General features: G+C 42.8%; 1 protein-coding gene across 3 annotated transcripts in view; it reads right to left on the bottom strand.

Moving 5' to 3' along the window:
• Positions 1-8,406: 8,406 nt before the first annotated feature.
• The window catches only part of LOC146712020 (transmembrane protease serine 9), a 28,305-nt gene continuing 14,983 nt past the window's right edge, over positions 8,407-21,728 (bottom strand). For 2 of the 3 annotated variants that reach the window (XM_085455115.1, XM_085455113.1), the window contains exons 2-10: positions 19,953-19,973; positions 19,602-19,764; positions 19,143-19,411; positions 18,275-18,420; positions 17,903-18,188; positions 16,068-16,239; positions 10,193-10,446; positions 9,957-10,054; positions 8,407-9,229 (exon numbers count right to left, since the gene is read on the bottom strand). In XM_085455115.1, coding sequence (XP_085311241.1) covers positions 8,927-9,229; positions 9,957-10,054; positions 10,193-10,446; positions 16,068-16,239; positions 17,903-18,188; positions 18,275-18,420; positions 19,143-19,411; positions 19,602-19,764; positions 19,953-19,973 — 1,712 coding nt within the window. In that variant the 3' untranslated portion in view covers positions 8,407-8,926. The remainder of the gene's footprint in view (positions 9,230-9,956; positions 10,055-10,192; positions 10,447-16,067; positions 16,240-17,902; positions 18,189-18,274; positions 18,421-19,142; positions 19,412-19,601; positions 19,765-19,952; positions 19,974-21,728) is intronic. The other variant, XM_085455114.1, reaches the window with a different exon arrangement.

Genomic DNA, 21,728 nt, shown 5'->3' with positions numbered 1-21,728 from the left:
GCTGCACGCTTGACTTTTCTCAGTTCATGGGCAGTTATTTTGCGCCTTGGTTTCTCCACACGCTTCTTGCGACCCTGTTGACTATTTTGAATGAAACGCTTGATTGTTCGATGATCACGCTTCAGAAGCTTTGCAATTTTGAGACTGCTGCATCCCTCTGCAAGATATCTCACTATTTTTGACTTTTCTGAGCCTGTCAAGTCCTTCTTTTGACCCATTTTGCCAAAGGAAAGGACGTTGCCTAATAATTATGCACACCTGATATAGGGTGTTGATGTCATTAGACCACACCCCTTCTCATTACAGAGATGCACATCACCTAATATGCTTAATTGGTAGTAGGCTTTCGAGCCTATACAGCTTGGCGTAAGACAACATGCATGAAGAGGAGGATGTGGACAAAATACTCATTTGCCTAATAATTCTGCACTCCCTGTAATACATAGTGAGTGAGAAAGGTGACTGGAAAGGAAAAACTCAATGCATCATGGGAATCCCCGGCAGCCTACGTCTATTGCAGCATAACTAAGGGAGGATTCAGGGTCACCTGGTCCAGCCCTAACTATATGCTTTAGCAAAAAGGAAAGTTTGAAGCCTAATCTTGAAAGTAGAGATAGTGTCTGTCTCCTGAATCCAAACTGGAAGCTGGTTCCACAGAAGAGGGGCCTGAAAACTGAAGGCTCTGCCTCCCATTCTACTTTTAAATAATCTAGGAACAACAAGTAGGCCTGCAGATCGAGAGCGAAGTGCTCTAATAGGGTGATATGGTACTACAAGGTCATTAAGATAAGATGGGGCCTGATTATTTAAGACCTTTTATGTGAGGAGCAGGATTTTGAATTCTGGATTTAACAGGAAGCCAAAACAGGAGAAATCTGCTCTCTCTTTCTAGTCCCTGTCAGGACTCTTGCTGCAGCATTTTGGATTAGTTGAAGGCTTTTCAGGGAGTTTTTTTGGACATCCTGATAATAATGAATTACAGTCGTCCAGCCTGGAAGTAATAAATGCATGAACTAGTTTTTCAGCGTCACTCTGAGACAGGATATTTCTAATTTTAGAGATGTTGCACAAATGGAAGAAAGCAGTCTTACATATTTGTTTAATATGTGCATTGAAGGACATGTCCTGGTCAAACATGACTCCAAGGTTCCTCACAGCGTTACTGGAGGCCGAGGTAATGCCATCCAGAGTAAGAATCTGGTTAGATACCATATTTCTAAGCTTTTCAGGGCCGAGTACAATAACCTCAGTTTGATCTGAATTAAGAAGCAGAAAGTTAGCGGCCATCCAGGTCTTTATGTCTTTAAGACATTCCTGCAGTTTAACTCATTGGTGTGTGTTATCTGGCTTCATGGACAGATAGAGCTGGGTGTCATCTGCATAGCAGTGAAAATGTATGCTATGCCTTCTAATGATGCTGCCTAAGGGAAGCATGTATAATGTAAACAGAATTGGTCCTAGCACTGAACCCTGTGGAACTCCATAATTAACCTCAGTATGTGAAGAGGACTCTCCATTTACATGCACAAACTGGAGTCTATTAGATAGATATGATACAAACCACTGCAGCACAGTACCTGTAATACCTACAGCATGTTCTAATCGCTCTAATAGGATATTATGGTCGACAGTATCGAACGCTGCACTGAGGTCTAGCAGGACAAGCACAGAGATGAGTCCACTGTCAGAGGCCATAAGAAGATCATTTGTAACCTTCACTAAAGCTGTTTCTGTGCTGTGATGAGCTCTGAAACCTGACTGAAACTCTTCAAATAAACCTCTGCAGATGATCTGTTAGCTGTTTGACAACTACTCTTTCAAGGATGTTTGATATGAAAGGAAGGTTGGAGATTGGCCTATAATTAGCTAAGACTGCTGGGTCTAGAGATGCTTTTTGAGTAAAGGTTTAACTACAGCCAGCTTGAAGGCCTGTAGTACATAGCCGATTATTAGAGATAGGTTGATCATATTTAAGATCGAAGAATTAATTAATGGCAGGACTTCTTTGAGCAGTTTTGTAGGAATGGGGTCTAAAAGACACGTTGATGGTTTGGAGGAAGTAATTATTGAAGTTAACTCAGAAAGATCAATTGGAGAAAAAGAGTCTAACTTAACATCAATGGTACTAAGAGTAGCTGTAGATAATATTACATCTGTGGGATGATTATTGGTAATTTTTTCTCTAATGATAAAAATGTTATTTGTGAAGAAGTTCATGAAGTCATTACTAGTTAACGTTAAAGGGATGGTTGGCTCAAAAGAGCTCTGACTGTTTGTCAGCCTGGCTACAGTGCTGAAGAGAAACCTGGGGTTGTTCTTATTTTCTTCAATCAGTGATGAATAGTAAGATGTTCTGGCTTTGCGGAGGGCTTTCTTATAAAGCAGCAAACTATTTCTCCAGGCTAAATGATGATCCTCTAAATTTGTGACACGCCATTTCCTCTCCAGATTACGAGTCATCTGCTTTAGGGTACGTGTTTCAGAATTATACCACGGAGTCAGGTACTTCTGATTAGAGACCTTAGTTTTCACAGGAGCTACAGTATCCAGAGTCGTACGTAGTGAGGAGGTGAAATTATTAACAAGATAATCGACCTCTGTTGGGGTAGCGTTCAGATAGCTGCTCTGCTCTGTGTTGGTACAGGGCATTGAAGATGATAACAGTGGGTGGATTATATTCTTAAACTTAGTTACAGTGCTTTCAGAAAGACATCTACTTTGATAAAGTCTACTCTCCACCGCTGTGTAATCAATTATTGTAAATGTAAATGTTATCAGGAAATGATCAGACAGCAGAGGGTTTTCAGGAAACACTGTTAAATGTTCAGTTTCTATGCCATATGTTAAAACAAGATCTAGAGTGTGATTAAAGTGGTGGGTGGGTTCTTTTACATTTTGAGAGAAGCCAATTGAGTCTAATAACAGACTAAATGCCATGTTGAGGCTGTCATTTTTAGCATCTACATGGATGTTAAAATCACCCACAATAATTATTTTATCTGAGCTCAGAACTAAATTAGATATAAAGTCTGAGAAATCAGACAGAAACTCTGTGTAAGGTCCAGGTGGACGATAGATGATAACAAGTAAGACTGGTTTCTGACTTTCACAGCTGGGGTGGACGAGGCTGAGCATCAGGCTTTCAAATGAATTAAAAGTCTGTCTGGGTCTTTGGTTGATTAATAGGCTGGTGTGAAAAATTGCTGCCACACCTCCCCCTCGGCCTGTGCTTCGAGGTTTCTGGTAGTTAGAATGACTCGGGGGTGTTGATTCATTTAAACTAACATAATCATCCTGCTGCAACCAGGTTTCTGTAAGGCAGAGTAAATCGATTTGTTGATCAATTATTAAGTCATGTACTAACAGAGACTTGGAGGAGAGAGACCTAATATTTAATAATCCACATTTCACTGTTTTACTCTTTGGTTCAGATGTGGATACTGTATTGTTCTTTCTTTGTGATTGTTTATGTTTAAGTTGTTTGTTGCTGGTTTTTAGTTTGTTTTTTGTCTGTTTGGAAGCTGACACAGTCTCTATGGAGATGGGTTTTTGGGGGGGTAGCAGGAGGAGAGAAGCTGCAGAGAGGCGTGTAAGACTGCAACTCTGCTTCCTGGTCCCAACTCTGGATAGTCATATTTTGGGGGGTTTAATAAATTTGTCCATATTTCTAGAAATGAGAGCTGCTCCATCCAAAGTGGGATGGATGCCGTCTCTCCTAACAAGACCAGGTTTCCTCCAGAAGGTTTGCCAATTATCTATGAAGCCCACATCGTTTCTGGGACACCACTCAGACAGCCAGCAATTTAAGGAGAACATGCGGCTAAACATGTCACTCCTGGTCTGATTGGGGAGGGGACCAGAGAAAACTACAGAGTCCGACATTGTTTTGGCAAAGTTGCACACCGATTCAATATTGATTTTAGTGACCTCCGATTGGCGTAACCGGGTGTCATTACTGCCGACGTGAATTATGATTTTACTGAATTTACGTTTACCCTTAGCCAGCAGTTTTAAATTTCCTTCAATGTCGCCTGCTCTGGCCCCTGGAAGACAATTGACTATGGTTGCCGGTGTCTCCAGCTTCACATGTCTGAGAACAGAATCACCAATTACCAGAGTTTGACCCCCGGCGGGTGTGTCGCCAAGTGGGGAAAAACGGTTAGACACATGAACGGGTTGGTGGTGTACCTGGGGCTTCTGTTTAGGACTATGCTTCCTCCTCACCATCACCCAGCCGCCCTCTTTCCCCAGCTGCTTGGGGTCTGCCGGGGAACAGCTAGCGGGGCCTATGCTATCTTCGGCTGCACCAGCTACAGGGGCCTGGCTAGCTATGGGTGAATGAAGGGTGCGAAGCCGAGTCTCCAATTCAGTAATCCTGGCCTCCAGAGCTGCAAATATGCTACATTTGTTACAGATATCATTACTGCTAAAGGAGGCCGTGGAGTAACTAAACATCTGACACAATGAGGAAGAAAGTGCAGGAGGGACAGGGACAGAAGAGGCCATGCTGCTAACGAGTCGGCTACGAGCTAAGCTACGCTAGCGAAACAGTACAGAGACAGTGAGTGAATACTTTGGCTATAAATTAGGTAGTGAGTACACAGAAAGTGTGCTTCGGATGAAGTACGTGAAGATTATACTATGAAAGAAGAATGTATTTAAAAGTTGTTAATAAAATTGCTAAGCAAATAAGCTACTCAGAAACACCACTGTGTTTGAGCAGGAACAGGAAGTGATACTCTACCGCAGAGCCAGCGAACACCAAGAGTCAGTAATTAATTACTGATTACTTCCCCAAAAAAGTAATCCCGTTACTTTACTGATTACTTATTTTCAAAAGTAATTAATTACTTAGCTACTTAGTGACTTTTTAAAAATACAATTTACAACCTGAACAGGTGATAAAGCAATAGATCTTTCAGCCCAATTCTACTTTTTCTGCATAATCCATCATACAACATGTAATCAAATGGAAAAGTCTGTTTTTAAAACTTGTTTTATTAGTTTTAATCTTTTAACTTTATGCATCAAGCAAAAATTTTATTATATGCAACATTCTCTGACTGGAAGAAATTTGTTTAATATTTAAACCTATTTTCTGCACATTCCACCACATAAAAATATATATATATATATATATATATATATATATATTTGTGTGTGTTTACACTCGCGCTTTCAAATAGATGCAAGTAAAACACAGCAGAAAATAAATAAAGGCAAAGACTCAGCGGTCCTGTTGCTCTATTTTCACCTGTAAAGCAGGAGTGAGGTAGGCGGAGGTTTACCCTGGTGCAGGTGTGCCGCGGTCAGTGGAAGAATCCGTGAGTTTCTCTGTGAGTTTCCCATTACGTCGTAGCTACTCGGTGCTTGTTTGGAAGTTTAGGGGTTTTTTTCGCTGTAAAAAGAAGTTTTCTTCCCACGCACAGCGGACACTAATGTTTTTGTCACTTTTTATGGAATCAAACTCAAAGTAAGGTCAGTACTTCCACGCTTTAAACGCTGCATGCTCATACTCTCTCTGCACTCGATATATATTCCATTGTTGATCTGCACACAGCTGTTGTCACGAACGTCGCACTCGCTTACATCACTGTCGTGAGACATTCTCGCAAAAAAATCACGGCTTTAGTAACGCAGTAACGCAGCGTTCCTACGGGAAAGTAACAGTAATCCAATTACCGTTTTTGCAATAGTAATCCCTTACTTTACTCGTTACTTGAAAAAAGTAATCGGATTACAGTAACGCATAACGTGTTACTGCCCATCTCTGGTGCCTACACACAGCCTCTACATCACACTGTCAGGGTCTGTGGTTGATTAATAAGACGGAGTGGAGTAGAGGCATGTAAGACTGCAACTCTGCTTCCTGGTCCCAACTCTGGACAATCATGTTTTTGAGGGTTTAACAGGTCTGACCAGATTTCTAGAAATGAGAGCTGCGCCATCCAAAGTGGGATGGATGCCATGTCTGCTAACAAGACCAGGTTTTCCCCAGAAAAATTCCCCAATGATCTAAAAAAAAAAACCCCCAAAAAACATCCCACAATGAATATATGTATCGAAAACAAAGAAAGACATAGGGTTTTATATATATATATATATATATATATATATATATATATATATATATATATATATATAAGGGGTGCAACGATATTCGTATCGATATTGTACCGTTCGATACAGTGCTTTCGGTTCGGTACGCATATGTATCGAACAATACAACATTTGTAATTTATTTTATCAACTTTCCTTCTGACGATGCTGTCTGTGTTGAGCGCTCAGTGAATCTGCGTTCGACTACTCCGCCTAGGGTCGACAGTGCAGCCTAGGCGGAGTAGTCGAACGCAGATTCACTGAGCGCTCAACACAGACAGCATCGTCAGAAGGAAGAGCGCAGGGCAAGCTAGCGAGACAGAAGTTAAGCTCTCCTTACAACATGGACCTCCCCCACCCTCATTCAGATCTGGCGTTTGGAATTATTTTGGTTTTCATGTGACGTATGACCCTGAAGGTAAGCGAGTCATGGACTAAAGTAAAACAGTATGTTGGATGTGCCATGCAATGCTCAATTACATGGGTGGGAACTAGTGTGTTAGCGCAGTTAGCTCGTTAACGTGTTGGCCGTCTAGCCCCATGCACGGGGCGATCAGCGGTAGCTCGTTAACGGAGATTTGCCGTGTTGTGGCGTTAAGGTCATTTCAACGAGATTAACCTGAAAGCACTAGTGGGAACACAACGAATATGACTGCACATTTACGCCGACATCATCGTAGTGCAAAGACAAGTGGAAGCAGAAAAAAAACAAGCAAGCATGCTACTAACTTTAGCCGAGTCATTTAGACAGCTGTTTAATATGCTGCTGAGAATATAGCCCAGAAGAAGCGGATAGTATAGCTTTTATTTTGGAAAGAGACATTTCTCTGTAATAAACTCTCTTTTCCAAAGATGAGTGATTCCTCAATCAGATACCATTGAAACATAGAAATGTGCATTTGCTCGCAATATCGCTAGCCCAACGTCCCGGGGCTAGTGATTTTTTCAGTCGGGGTACCAAAATCTATCTCTGCCCTGCCCGTCGGGCTATTGTAGGAAGGAAAAATATATGTCAATGCTTTTGCATTCTTTCGGAAATGTAGCTGGGTAATTATGTCATTGGCATCGGTGAGCCACTGTCAATATGTGACATATTGAAGTCGCGTTTGAATTTGCGCTTGTTTTTTTGCTTTCACTTTGCAATCGTGCGAACTGTGTATAGAGAGCGACAGCACTGATCTGTGAGTGATGATAATTTGTGCACCAATTCCTCTGACATCGTCTTATTAATCGTTAGCTTACTATGCAAACATGACAAGTGAAATCTCCCGCAGCAAGCTTAAACATGTGAGAGGTTGATCGCGCAGAGAATCGCTGAGTGAGTGTGTGTGTAAAAGCAGCAGGATTTATATTTGACTACGATGACCTGGATGACTGAGAACCTTCACAGACAGATATATATTTTAGTTCTGCTGAGCCAAATAAGACAGGTCAGGGTGAAGAAGTGACAGCCAAAGAAAAGCTTACCACAAATCAGACTATAAGGCAAAAAGAAAGTGCAGCTTTATGGTTTCATGGACAAAATTATTTCTGTGGCTGCAATATGATGAGCTAAATAACCAGGGCTGCACATAAGTGGTCCGCAGGTGCGCATTCGCTGTCAAAATAAAAAACACGCACAAGGGTTAGGGTTAAATTTAAAAACTGTACTTTTGAGTTAAAATATATATTTATAATTTTAATAAATGACAAATTAAAAAGGCATGAACATTTTTTTTGTATCGAAAAAATATCGAACCGTGACACCAAAGTATCGAACCGAACCGAACCGTGAATTTTGTGTATCGTTGCACCCCTAATATATATTTATTTATTTATTTATTTATTTATTTATTTTTTGCATTTACTGGATATTTATTGTTTTTCCTTCAAATTACACATTTGTTTTCCACTGCAGTTCAATAGTTTGAGTACTTAGCGTTGTGGCCCAGACACGAGGTAGATGAGGAACAGCCCGATCATCATCCTGCTCCTGAGAGCTCCAAAATATGTTTCTTTAAATCAGATTAATTACGACTGCAGGATATGCCATTAGCAGTATTTGTGTTACAATTTTGTTAGAATTACACAACACTCCTGAAAATGAATGAACGATTTAGAAACACCATTCACCGTTATTACCTCAAATATATAGATATGTATGTAACAAGTGCAGATAATGAACTGCTGGGATAAATTTTCATGTTCAGTGCAAGTTTAAAGGAATTCTTCATTTTTATACCAAAGTTTAGCTCCGACGCCTGGTGCCACCATCACATTAGAGCAGGAGTAAAGTGAACATAAATAATAAAGACATGGAGCTGGAAATCAGAAGAAAGATCTTCTTTACAGAATAAAAAATTATTAATCGGTTTTATTCATCACTCGAGCACATGGGCATTAGTTCGAATAAAAGACAACTTAAATTTGGTGGGAAAGTAAAACTGTTTGCAAAAAAGCAGCTACCTGTGCACAGGTACGTAGTTGTTCATGTTATTCATCTGCAAGTCGTCTGGCAAACATCTTGTCAAGTCTGGGGTACGTATATAATCATAAACAAGTGTACAGTACACACTATGAGTCAGAATTCATGATAAAAATGCTGCGCCTCAAAAATGATATGGCACGCATTACACAACTAGCTTAATTTTCTTGGTAGTGGTACACTAAAGTTACCCTTAGCTTACAGTAAACCTGCCCAAACGTCACCACTGAGCTCTAGATAACCGATTGAGGCAGAATCAAGTCAAAGATTAGCAGGCACAGCTTTAAGCCTGTAAAGTCTTAGAGTCAAAGCTTGTTCACATTCATTTGTGTCCATCACATCATGTCGATCAAGTCAAACTCTCTACAGGAAGAGCTGGAGACAAACGGTGAGGCTGAGGAGATGGAAGAAGACAAAGATGAAGGAATGAGCAGGATGACCCCCGCTGCTTTGTGATACGGGGCGTGAGGTAGTTGTGGTGGTGTTAGAGGCTGGAGACAAGAGGGTCCCCAGCGTCTTCGTCAGAAAGGCATCAAAGGTGCTCACTCTGGTGAAGGTCATGACTGAGCTTCGTCTCCTCCTGGCAGAGGAGCTTGGAGCTGTTAACACGACCGCCTGGAACCAAGAGCCGCTCTGCTTACACATCAGCGGACCGCCAGAATCACCCTGAACATACGGAAAGGGTCAGTTATTATTATAATCTATAATATTCTACGTATGATGGTTAAAATGCCTTAATCGTAACCATTGAGTATAGGTTGCAATGGAAATATTAAGCCGTCTACACATAATTCACTGTGAGTTTTTGTTTCTCCCGCACGCTGTGAATGTATCATTAATATTATCAGTTGGTGGTTGTAGCTGAGATTCAGAGGTTTCTGTGGATACACACATGCCAATATTTATATAAAGAAACTTGACTGCACAGAGGTTTAAACTGCAGCTAAGCCCCTTTGCGCTTGGCCTCAAGACATATTACATTATTTATCGTGTTTCACAATATAGCCAAAAAATATCACAATATTATATTTTCCTTGTATTGCCCTAGTCAGAGCATTTCAGGATTCATTTTGTTTTGAAGGTGCTCTTCAAATCTGACCACTCAGCTTCCATATTGAAATGGGCACCTAATTTATGTATTTTCTAAACTATAGGTCATCGGGACATAAAATCTACATGTACACAGTCATCAGTCAGAGCTGCTAAAAACACTTTAAAATCTTCCAGCTAAAGGTTTAAACAATTTTAAAGAGTTTTATTCAGTTTCTGAACATTTGGAGAAATCAGAGAACTTTGTTTAAAGCTTTGCTTCTGAAAAGCAGCTAAATCCAAGATCCAGAATAAACAACATGTCAGCAGACAGTGTTATAAGAAGAAGAATCCAGTCATTTACCTGCTGCAGTGCAAACACGTCTGTACAGATGCTCTCACTCGATGATGAGTTCCCACAGTTTACCACCGAGGTCTGAAACTGCTGCATAACTTCCTCAGCTAACATCATGAAAGATAAGAAAATCCTGATGTTTGACTAAAGAAACTGTAAGTGCAGTGGTCCACATGTGTAATCTGAGAGATGGACTGGTGCAGAGTCTGGGCAGAACTCTGTCAGCCTTCATGTTGCTGACTCACCTCCTCCTCTTCCAGGACTCCAACCGGCCGCCCAGCACGCCAAGCCCTCGGCGAAGGTTCTCCCGTTGTCCAAGCAGATGGGCTGGATGTAGTCGGTCAGGGTGGGCTGGGCAGATAGACGGAGGATGGCTATGTTGGTCCCGGTCGTGTTGCTCAGAGTGATATTTGTCACATTCAGCGTCACCTCAAAGGGGTTGGATCCATTTAGCTTCAGACGCCCCAACACGACAGTCCACTCGGACGCTACAGGGGAGCTGTGGGAGGAACGAAGCACACAAACATAAATTTCATCAGCTTCAAACAAGATCTACACCTTTACACTCAACTTCATGGGACCCAAGTTTTACAGATTTGAACTCGTTATGTCAACCTGTAATGGCTGTGTTAAACCTCCCCACCTTTCTTCAAGCATAATTTGCAAACACAAGCTGGGGAGAAGATGAGCCATATAGAAGGGAGCATTCCTGACATCAGTGTCATCCATGCAGAACTGACATTAAGTCAGCATGAAATACTGACTTAAAGAAATGTAACTGAGGAGTGGGGCTGGAAGTGCAATACAAAGGTGCTTGCTGATTCGTAGCAACTGTGTATAGACTAGTGCTTAATGCATACTTTTGCTCTATTTTGGGCCTAAAACGTAGCCTATGCATGTGGCCCGCATCTATCGTTCATACTCATGTATGGTGGGTCTGAGTTGTTTGGTAATGTTGCTGCTGAAATACTAGCTCTTGATGGAGTTTGTTGATTCTCTTCCTGTAGATTTTGAAAGGGCACTGGGAAGAAAAAGTAACCAGAAATGCATAGGAGAAAACAAAGGTAGCAAACGAGCCAATCACAGTCATTCCAGTCTGAGTGAAAGCATAATCATATTTCTATGGAGGTGTACATCAGGTTATGCTGTAAAATATGATATACCTACAGACTACATTTAACACAGAAGTATAAGTGGTTCTTAGAGCAGGACATCATAAAACACTACCTGTATAATACACTATACCTGGCTAATTTTTCAGGAGACAGACACTATCTCTACTTTCCTCTTTGCTAAAGCATATAGTTAGGGCTGGACCAGGTGACCCTGAATCCTCCCTTAGTTATGCTGCAATAGACGTAGGCTGCTGGGGATTCCCATGATGCATTGAGTTTTTACTTTCCAGTCACCTTTCTCACTTACTATGTATTAACAGACCTCTCTGCATTGAATCATATCTGTTATTAACCTCTGTCTCTCTTCCACAGCATGTCTTCATCCTGTCTTCCTTCTCTCACCCCAACCAATCACAGCAGATGGCCCCGCCCCTCCCTGAGCCTGGTTCTGCTGGAGGTTTCTTCCTGTTAAAAGGCAGTTTTTTCTTCCCAGTGTCATCAAAGTGCTGCTCATAGGGGGTCATATGATTGTTGGGTTTTTCTCTGTATGATATATACATATTATATATGTACAATATAAAGCGCCTTGAGGCGACTTTTGTTGTGATTTGGCGCTATATAAATAAAATTGAATTGAATTGAATTAATTTATACCATGGATTACTCCAGTGGTTCCCACACTTTTTGTACTAGGCCCCCGTGTGTTTTACAAGAAAACGATTAAAAAAATACAAGTGAACTGCAATAAATTACAGGTAGTAATAAAATTAACTACTAACTCTTTTACGCTATGTCCACACCTACATGGGTATTTTTGAAAATGCAGCTGTTTCATCCACACTCAAACTGTCATGGCATTTTGAGTTTCTTATGTTTTGGTTTGATTTTGTATTATGGGTTATTCTTTATCTCTGTCTTGTTGATTATTATTATTTATAGTCTGTGGTTCTTGTGCCCTCGTGTTTAGTATTGCTTTAGTCTTGTGTTTAGTCTGCGTCTTTGTGAACTGTTTCCTGTATTGTTTACATGAGATGAATTACAGAATGGCAGATAGAGACAAAATACTGTTAATCTGACTATCTTTTTTAAGTTTTACACGCTTACATACACACACGCAGTTACTGTCCCTATATTTAGAAAGGCAGAGGCGTCACGGTGTGATTATTTTACGTGCAGTTGTTTTTTCCTGTGTAATAATGTTCAACGTCTTGATGCATCTCAATCATCCAGGAAAGTAAGTCTCCAAAAGTTGATTCTGTTCATCTGGACGTAGAGTTTTGTGGGAGAAATGTTTCGTCATCATCCAAGTGACTTCTTCAGTCTCAGCTGACTGCAGGTTTCCCCAAATCTTATAAACAGTACATTTGCATCATGACTGAAACCAGCCCACTGAAGGAACAATGGGCTGGGAGGTCAGTTCCTTAATCATAAGTATGCAAATTCTCTCAAAGACCGCTAAGGCCGGAAGTGCGAGGCTTGTGAAATGGGACGGTCTAGCCTCTGTTGCGCTGCCCAGGTTGCCTAGCAACCATGATACTAACAGCTGGAAACGTGTCATACAGCTGTGTTTGACAGAAATGAAGGAGAAAATCTTTTGTTCATTTGTTTGTTTCTACATGAGCTTTGATCATTCTCTGTGAGATTAAGCTCAGCTATTGAACGGCGTATATTTTAAAGTAAAGGCTTTAAAACCAAGTTAGTACAAACGTCACTAATGTCACATGACTTTGCCGACATGTGGCCAACAGTAATGTTCAATGTTCTTCGTTATTAAACATTTGCACATAAATAAGTGACATAATATTCAGCACTTAGTTTACTAAGTTACTCTTTGGGCGCCCCTCATCCGGCGTTTTTTTTTCAGCAAAATTATCCACACCCACCGCTGCGCTATGCATTCTGGGATACGTTGGGCTACGAAGTCTACACCGCCACAGCCTTAAAATTCAGGGAAATGAAGGACGCATTTGAGGGCCGCATTTCGAGCAGCCTTCGAATTGGGACAGCCTTTGTCGCGTCGCTGTGACGTAATCGGCCTTAAAATGCGGCCTTTAAGGCTGCAGACCCTGAATTGGGATACAGCCTATGTGTGTGTGCGTGGTTGTGCTCCGGGCTACAGGCACGTCAGGCCTGTGGATGACTGGCCACGCCCAAGGAGGATGCCACACACCTGCAGCGGATTAGCGTCGGCGGAGGGTATTTGCGGAGAAAGTATTTACGGCTCTCGGTGTTTTGTTTTGCGTGGAAACCAGGTCCAAGTGGCTCTTTGGGTGTTGCTGACCCCTGTCCCAGCCCATTGTTCCTTCAGTGGGCTGGCTTCAGCCATTATGCAAATGTACTGTTTATAAGATTTGGGGAAACCTGCAGTCAGCTGAGACTGAAGAAGTCACTTGGATGAGTGACGAAACGTTTCTCCCACAAAGCGCTACGTCCAGATGAACAGAATTAACTTTTGGAGAATAATGTTCAACATTGCTATCAATACATTTTTCAAAAAATGCCTCTCTGTGCAAAATGGCTTCAAAACATAAACAACTGTGGGATACTGTTTGTCCTTGATTTGAACCGGGGGAACAAATCGTGGCAGGATCAGCCTGATGTTATTTGTATCCCACTGTAACTTTACTGTATAAAGAGCAAACATCTCCAAAATGTCAGGAGTAGTTAGTCGTTACAAGAAGTGTTTGTGAACTAAAAATCAAAAATGTGGGATCCTGTTTGTCTGTGATTTGAAGAGCCCAACATGTGCTCCCGACGAAGGAAAAACAATTCTGCAGGGGAGACCTACCGTGGCACTTGTGCAGGTGAAGCCAAAGGAAAAATATGCTTCAGCAGATTTTCTAGTCTTTGGCTTAGAATGAAGTTGGTTTGGAAACATATTCAGCGATGCTTCATCTCCTGCTTTGCGTTTGTGTGGGCGCCCCGTCCAAAACCTGTCCATTATGCTAGCAGTGTCCAAGCGTTCTTTTTTTTCCTTTTCATACCGCACCCCCCTGCAATGGCTCTGCACCCCCCTATTCCCCCCCCCCCCCCCCCCTTAGGGAGTGGGCCCCACAGTTTGGGAAGCTCTGGATTAGTCTATGCCAGGTAAAAAGTGTCACATTTAACGTGAAGCTGGATTTAAGTAAAAAGTGTTTAAAGTCTCCTCCGCCCCCTCGTAGGGTTTCCCATGGCAAATTGGTCCTGAGTGAGGGACCAGACAAAGAGCGATTCATAAGACCCTTATGAGGAAAACATCCAGGGAACAGTTTACCCTGCCCTGGAGCCAGGCCCTGGGAGGTTGCCCGAGGGCGAGCGTCTGGTGACTGGGCCTTAGTCCATGGGGCGCGGTTGGGCACAGCCCAAAAAAGGGACATTGGCGCATCTTCCTGCAGACCCACCACCCACAGGAGGCACCGTCAGGGTTGGGTGCAATGTGTGCCGGGCGCCGGCCAGGAGCAAAGGCCCTGGCGGTCCGATCCGCGGCTACCAAGACTGGCAATTGGGACATGGAATGTCTCCTCTCTGGTGGGAAAGAAGCCTGAGCTAGTGCGTGAGATTGAGAGGTACCAGATAGATATAGTCAGGCTCACCTCAATGCATGTCCTGGGCTCTGAAACCAGTCTCCTGGAGAGGGGCTGGACTCTGAACCTGAGCGGTGTTTTGTTATTGGACTTAACGAACACCATGTTCGAACATAAGAGTGTCCATAAGTGCACGTGGCACCAGGACACATCTGGTGGTAACCCCTGAACCAAATGGAGGACACCTGAGGTGAGGGGAGCCACCAAACTGAAGGCTTGGTTAGCCTGTGGAACTCTGGAGGCAGCTGATAGGTACCGACAGGCCAAGCAGAATGCGGCACGGACAGTGGCAGAAGCAAAAACTCGGGTGTGGGAGGAGTTCGGAGAGGCCATGGAAAAAGATTTTTGGACTGCCTCGAAGAGATACTGGCAAACTGTCAAGCGACTCAGAAAGGGAAAGCGGTATTCTACCTGCACTGCGTATAGTGCAGGTGGAGTGCTGCTGACTTCGACTGAGAAAATCGTCAGGCGGTGGAAGGAATACTTCAAGGACCTCCTCAATCCCACTGGCACGTCTTCCGTGGCGGAAGCAGAGTCTGGGGACAAAGGGGATGACCCGCCAATCTCTGGGGGCGAGGTCACTGAGGCAGTTAACTTCTTGGTGGCAGAGCCCCTGGGGTGGACGAGGTCCGCCCCGAGTTCCTGAAGGCTCTGGATGTTGTAGGGCTGTCTTGGTTGAAACGTCTCAATGTTGCGTGGATATCAGTGGCAGTACCCCTTGACTGACACCCACTGGGGTGGTGGTCTCCATCTTTAAAAAAGGGGAACGGAGGGTGTGTTCCAACTCCAGGGGAATCATACTCCTCATCCTCCCTGGGAAAGTCTATGCCAGGGTGCTGGAGAGAAGAGTTCATCCATTAGTCGAACCTCAGCTACAGGAGGAACAATGCGGTTTTTGTCCTAGTTGTGGAACACTGGACCAGCTCTTTATCCTCTCGGCGCATGGGAGTTTGCCAAACCAGTCTACATGTGTTTTGTGGACTTGGAGAAGGCATTCGACCGTGTCCCTCGGGGTGTCCTGTGGGGAGTGCTCTGGGAGTATGGTGTGTCTGGCCCTTTGCTACGGGCCATTTGATCCCTATACGACCGTTGCAAGAGCTTGGTCTGCATAGCCGGCAATAAGTCTGACTCATTCCTGGTGGGTGATGGGCTCCGTCAGGGCTGCCCTTTGTCACCAATTCTGTTCATAATTTTTATGGACATCATCAGTTGTATCATAATCTAACCCATTGGTTCCCAAACCTTTTTGCTGGGCCCCCCTTTGTTTTACGAGAAAACTGTTCGCGGCCCCCCACCACCTAAACATTATTATTTGTATCCCACTGTAACTTTACTGTATAAAGAGCTAACATGTCAGGAGTAGTCAGCAGTAGTAGTCTGGAACCAGAGTCAGGTTCCAGACTCTGGTTAGATCAGAGTCTTCAACCCCAGTGGCAACTCACCTTGAGAAACAGTTGGCGTTGCTCAGCACAGAGTCCAAGGCCACCAGAGTCCCACCACACACATGACTTCCATTCTTCTGCAGGCTCGCCATCCACGGCCATGAGCCAGCTGTCGCCATTGAGGTTCCTCCCAAAATGCCAGAATTCTTCGGAGCTTGTCCACAGAATATCGCTAAAGAGAAAAACCAGAGGCACACACAAAGAAATGTTAAAATCTTTAACTATCATTTCAGGTCAGCAAGTTTAGACTTTATGAAAGCACACAAGTTCATCCTAGGATGGTTTTAGAGGTAAAGAAGCTACTTGGGTGTGAGGTGAAACACTTTTAAAAAAACAAAACATTTTTATTTAATGTTAAAAAATAGCATCTATCACTGGAGAAAATGTGATTTTTGCCTGTGTATACTATCAGTTAAAGTTCTTAGAAAAAATGAATCCCAGTAGTTGGAGACTGACGGTGTTGGAGAGTAATGGAATACATGTACCGGCTTTACATATTTAAAATAAAAAATATGAGTAACTGTATTCCGTTACAGTTACCATTTAAAAAGGTGGTACTAAGAATACAGTTACATTGTTGAAATAAATGGATTACACAGCGGTCTTCTCCTGTTTCATATGTTAGGCTATGCCCTCTTTATTTTTGGTAATTCCACACCAGTGGAAACCTAAACAAAACACGCATTAAGAGGCTCTAATGCCTGGGTCTCAATCTCACGGCCCATGTCACCCCTACTTTACCTTTACTTTTAAGTATTATTCAAAAAAAGCTACGAGCCCGACATGAACCCGACGTATTAGCCAGAGGTCCCTTTACTACGGTTCAGAGCCGTGGACCATATTAGCATACTAGTTTTCTACACGAGATCGCTGCAAAAAGTGCAGCCTTACCTATTGTCCACCATGCTGTTACTCGTTTTATATTAAGATTTAAACATCTAGTTGGTGTTGGTGTGGTGAGTAACCTTCAGTAATAGTAATAAATCTCACAGCAATAGTACACTCATGTAGTTGACATGAGTGTACTATTGCTCTCTCTGCTAGGACTAAGCACTTCACTCTGTTTCAGTTTCAGTTGAAACTGCTTACAGAGCAGAAGTGCAACCGTTAGTGAGAGACTGCTAGCTACTAGCTTAGCATAAACAGGAGGAAAGAGTTGATTGTGGGCTTTAACAAAGGCTGACATCCCACATCGGAGGGTCAGCAGGACAAAATTCCCAGGCATCTACATCAATGAAGGGCTTTCCTGGACTCTGAAACCCACACACCTGGCCGAGAAGGGGCTCAGCACAGCAAGCACTTCCTCAGGAGGTTGAAGTAAGTGAGGAACTCTTCCTCATCCTTGCTGCCTTAGGAGGAATCACTTCCTTAGAAGGCTTTTACCGAAGCACTACTCAGAGCATCCTGATGAGCTGCATCGCACCCTGGTATAGTGGCATGACTGACAATAAGACTGCAACGCAGGGTGATGGCTGAGAGGATCGTCTCAGATGCAAAAACAAGGGCTTCTCCACTGTGAAGGCCCCCTCGCTTCCTTCGTTCATCAGGTTCTTAAATCAAAAACCTCTTTGTGTTTTCTGGTTTTTATTTATTACATTGTCTGTGAAAAATTTCATTTCAATCCAGTGTCTTATAATATGACTGTTATATGACAAAGGAAACTTGTAAACTGAAGTAAACACAACTCGGTATCAGCTGGTTGGAATCAAATAAAATAGTGATCAGTACATTTCTGATTTTAGGTGTGGTGGTTGTTGTAGGATTTGTGGGTTTTGTATTGGTATCCATGGTAGTAGCTACAAAGGTGATGGTTTTAGGGTTGGTGCTTAACATACGTTTGCTGGTGGTGGTTGGAGGGGTGGTGGTAGTAGGGGTGGTGGTTGGCACTGGTGGCAGTCCTGTGCAGGAGACACTGAGGTCGCTGTTGGTCCCAGTGGACGTGAACGTCATGAAGCCCGGCTGGTTGGAGGAGATCTTGCTGTTGATCCAGGTCTGGTACTGGGATACTCTGGCGTAGACTCCTGGACGATTAGGCAAGGCGCAACCTTCCCCAAAACTGACGACTCCCGCCTGAATCCAGCGACCGTTCTGCTTGATCACCATTGGACCTCCTGAATCCCCCTTTGAGAGCAGAAACATTTACTGTTAGCTGAGGAGAAGAAACTGTAGAAGATGAAAATGTGCCAAACACAGGTAACAACAATCACCTGACAGGAGTCCTTTCCTCCTGCACTTAACCCGGCACAGATCATGTTGTCAGTGATTCTTCCCACTCCATTGTTACAGTTACACTTCCTGTTTCCCACAACAGGAACCTCCACCTCCATCAGGTTTTGTGGAGAAGGAAGGGGCACTGAAGGGACCCCCCAAAAAAGTCAGGTCAAAGAAACGTGATTGATTAAATGCACTCAAAGGATGGCTCTACCAAACTTAAAAACAAAGTGCAGTCATGTGTGCAAACAAAGACAGTGAGACATGTTTATCTGCTGTGGGTTCTCCTGTGCTGTTCCACTGGCTGACAGTTGGTGGCAGTAAAACACAAAGAAATGTGAAAAAGTGTCACAGTCCCAGGGTTCTTTACCGTAAAGGTTTATTATTAAAGTTTTTGTGGTTTACTGTATTTCTGTTTGTTAATATTATTTGTTTAGTTTGGAGTGTTTCTCTTTGTGTGTTGTGTGTATGTCTGATTCATTGTTAGCTACATCCTGGTGTATTTTGATAATGGTTTTTCTCTGAGACAGAAGTTTTACTTCCTTTGAATCGTTTTCTTGATTACTTTTAGCTGTTCTCCCAGTTGTTTCCTCCCCCCATTTGTAGCCTCAGATCTCCTTTTTGTTGCATCATCACTCATGGTTGTGTGTTTCCTTGTTCCATATATCATTGTCATAATGTGTTTGATAATGATATATATAACTTTTGTATTTGTTAAATTTTAATTCTCTGTGTTTCTTTCTTTTTTAATGCGTCTCCACAGACCTGGACCTTACATAAGAATTTTATTGCTCAATTTATTTCTAAAATGGTACATTATACTCATCATTACTTAAAAAACGATCAGGTGTCTTTATGACCCACCTCCACTTCCTATACTGCCCCAGCCGGTGACCCAGCTATTAACACCGCTGTAGAAGATGCTGTCTGAAGCTGCCAGGCAGACGGGAGAAATGTAGCTGCTGAAATTCACCGGTGAGGAGAGCTGCAGGAGGCAGACGTCGTTGTCGTTGGTACCAGAGTTGTAGTTTGGATGTTTGATGATCTGTGTTACTGTCCGAGACACTGCATTGGGATTAGATCCCTGTAGACTCTGAAGGCCCAGATTCACAGTCAGACCGGTTGGAGTACTGCTGAGATCATCAGGAGCGACACGAACAGTGCACAGTTGTTACAATTGTTATAGACGAGAAAACATATATAAAGTTTGACTTCCCACCCTGTTAAATATTTATCCTGTTACCCCCCCTGAGCCCCCAGATTAGCACCTTTCACAGCGTCTTTAAATCATGTTTAGAGTGCAGCTTCAGCCTCATTACTCACGTTTGAAAGCAGTGAGCAGCAGTCAGCACCCACTGACTGTTAATGAGGGATCCTCCACAGAAGTGGGACCCAGATGTTTGCAGACTGACCTGCCAGGGCCAGCTGCCAACAGGGGCCACCTGTCCTCCTACAATCCTGGTGTTCAGAGACGCCTTACCACAAACTGAAAACCGACATTAAAACACAGAGTGAGCATTACTGTAGGAGCTGTAAACTCTCAGCACTACAAACTGCTGAGTGAGGACACAGTGATCCTGGAGTCTACAGTTCACTCACAAACTAATATTCATATGAAACTAAAGATTTATTACACATAAAACTAAATCATTACACAAAGAAGCTTTTTCTTACCATCCAGCTGTGACTCAGACTCTGAAACACAGAAACAAACCATTTTAAAGCAAATAATCTCCATTCATTGTTCTGTGATTAGTTCACTGTCTGTAATAGTAGTGGGAAAGTCTGGTTTGCTAGAAGCAAGAGTGTTAAAAATTAAGCCAAGACTTGCAGTTCCTCTAACATCTACCAGAGTGTGCAATAGTGTTCATATACATAGAAGTGTGTGTCTGTGTGTGTGTGTGTGTGTGTGTGTGTGTGTGTGTGTGTGTGTGTGTGTGTGTGTGTGTGTGTGTGTGTGTGTGTGTGTGTCAGACTCAGAGGGAGGAGGGGTTTACTGTGTGACTCAGTAAGATGAAAACACTGACGAGCTGTTGATGATGGTCTCTCACACAGAGAAATACAGGACACACACTGTGTGTTGTACAACTAATCCTTCATGCTTGACCCCAACAGAGTCCTCGCCCTCCATAGTTACTCCATCGTTAATTAGAAAATGGTTTTCTGAGATATTTACTGAGACAGCCTGTTCTGCTTCTGGAGATTCACCTTCCTCATCAATGTTTTGCAATCATAGCGAGATGTGGCGCCATCTCAGGACGTGACCAACTTCCTGCTTATCGTCACGAAGGAAACCTGTCATCACACCTCAGATCATTTGCATTTATCTACAAAAATTCAGAGTTCAAACATCTTTTCAAAACATCTCCTCGGCCTTAATTAATCTCACAAATAGATCATCAGTAACAATCAGCCACAAGAACCTTTACTCCACCACTTCACTAAAAAATGTCAGATTTATGCTAAAAGCTCTACAAACCCGTCAGCTTTGTTTTGCACAGCATTGCAGCATGTTGTTCCATTGTTGTGCTCTCTCACCTTTAGTCTGTTTGTCCTCTGTCATTCTGCTTTTTTTCCATCTCCTTCCCCACCCTGCCAAACCGCCGAGGTAGGTGACTGCCGCACCCTGACCCTGGTCCTCTTAGTTTTTAACTTTACCAGCGTTTTAAAGACCCTACAGTGATCGTTATGGTCTTTACTTTGCAGTTCAAAGTGCCGTAAGGTTACTGTTGTTATTTGGTGTTCTATCAATACACCAAATCAATTTCTAAGTCTGAGTTTAATCTCTTCAACACTTCAATCTGTTAAAATCTTACTACAATTATTATACCTGATGGAGTGACTTCTTCCATTCATGTGTAATAAAAGCATCTTAAGATGACGTCAGGGTGTGAAACTGACAAATTTACTTCCTTTAGTCCACAGGTGTCGAACTCCAGGCCTCGAGGGCCGGTGTCCTGGAGGTTTTAGATGTGTCCTTGATCCAACACAGCTGATTTAAATGGCTAAATGACCTCCTCAACATGTCTTGAAGTTCTCCAGAGGCCTGGTAATGACCTAATCATGTGATTCAGGTGTGTTGACCCAGGGTGAGATCTGAAACCTGCAGGACACCGGGCCTCGAGGCCTGGAGTTCGACACCCCTGCTTTAGTCTCATGTCTTTGCCTGCAGTTCACATTGAAACTAGTTTATTATTGTTGCATCATCTCCAGAAGCATGGAGTTTAATTTGTGAGAGTATCTTCTAAACCACAAAGTTGAGAATACTTTCAAAGAAAAATCTTTACTAAAGACGTCATGTGACTGCAAGCTCTCTTCTAACTCCATTATCACATCCCAAAACACCCAATATGTACATGTGCTGTAATCAAATCATTCATGTGAATAATAAGCTGTACAGATCAGAATCTCATGTTATGAGAGGCTGTAATGGCTGTCGTGTAATTAATA

This window comes from Copadichromis virginalis, linkage group LG4, assembly GCF_057382275.1.
Source record: "Copadichromis virginalis isolate Kocher_CV1m ecotype Utaka linkage group LG4, C_Virginalis_male_GT1.1, whole genome shotgun sequence".
Classification (NCBI taxonomy): domain Eukaryota; kingdom Metazoa; phylum Chordata; class Actinopteri; order Cichliformes; family Cichlidae; genus Copadichromis; species Copadichromis virginalis.
The sequence above is the reverse complement of the archived record's forward strand: the minus strand, read 5'-3'. Positions and strand labels throughout refer to the sequence as shown.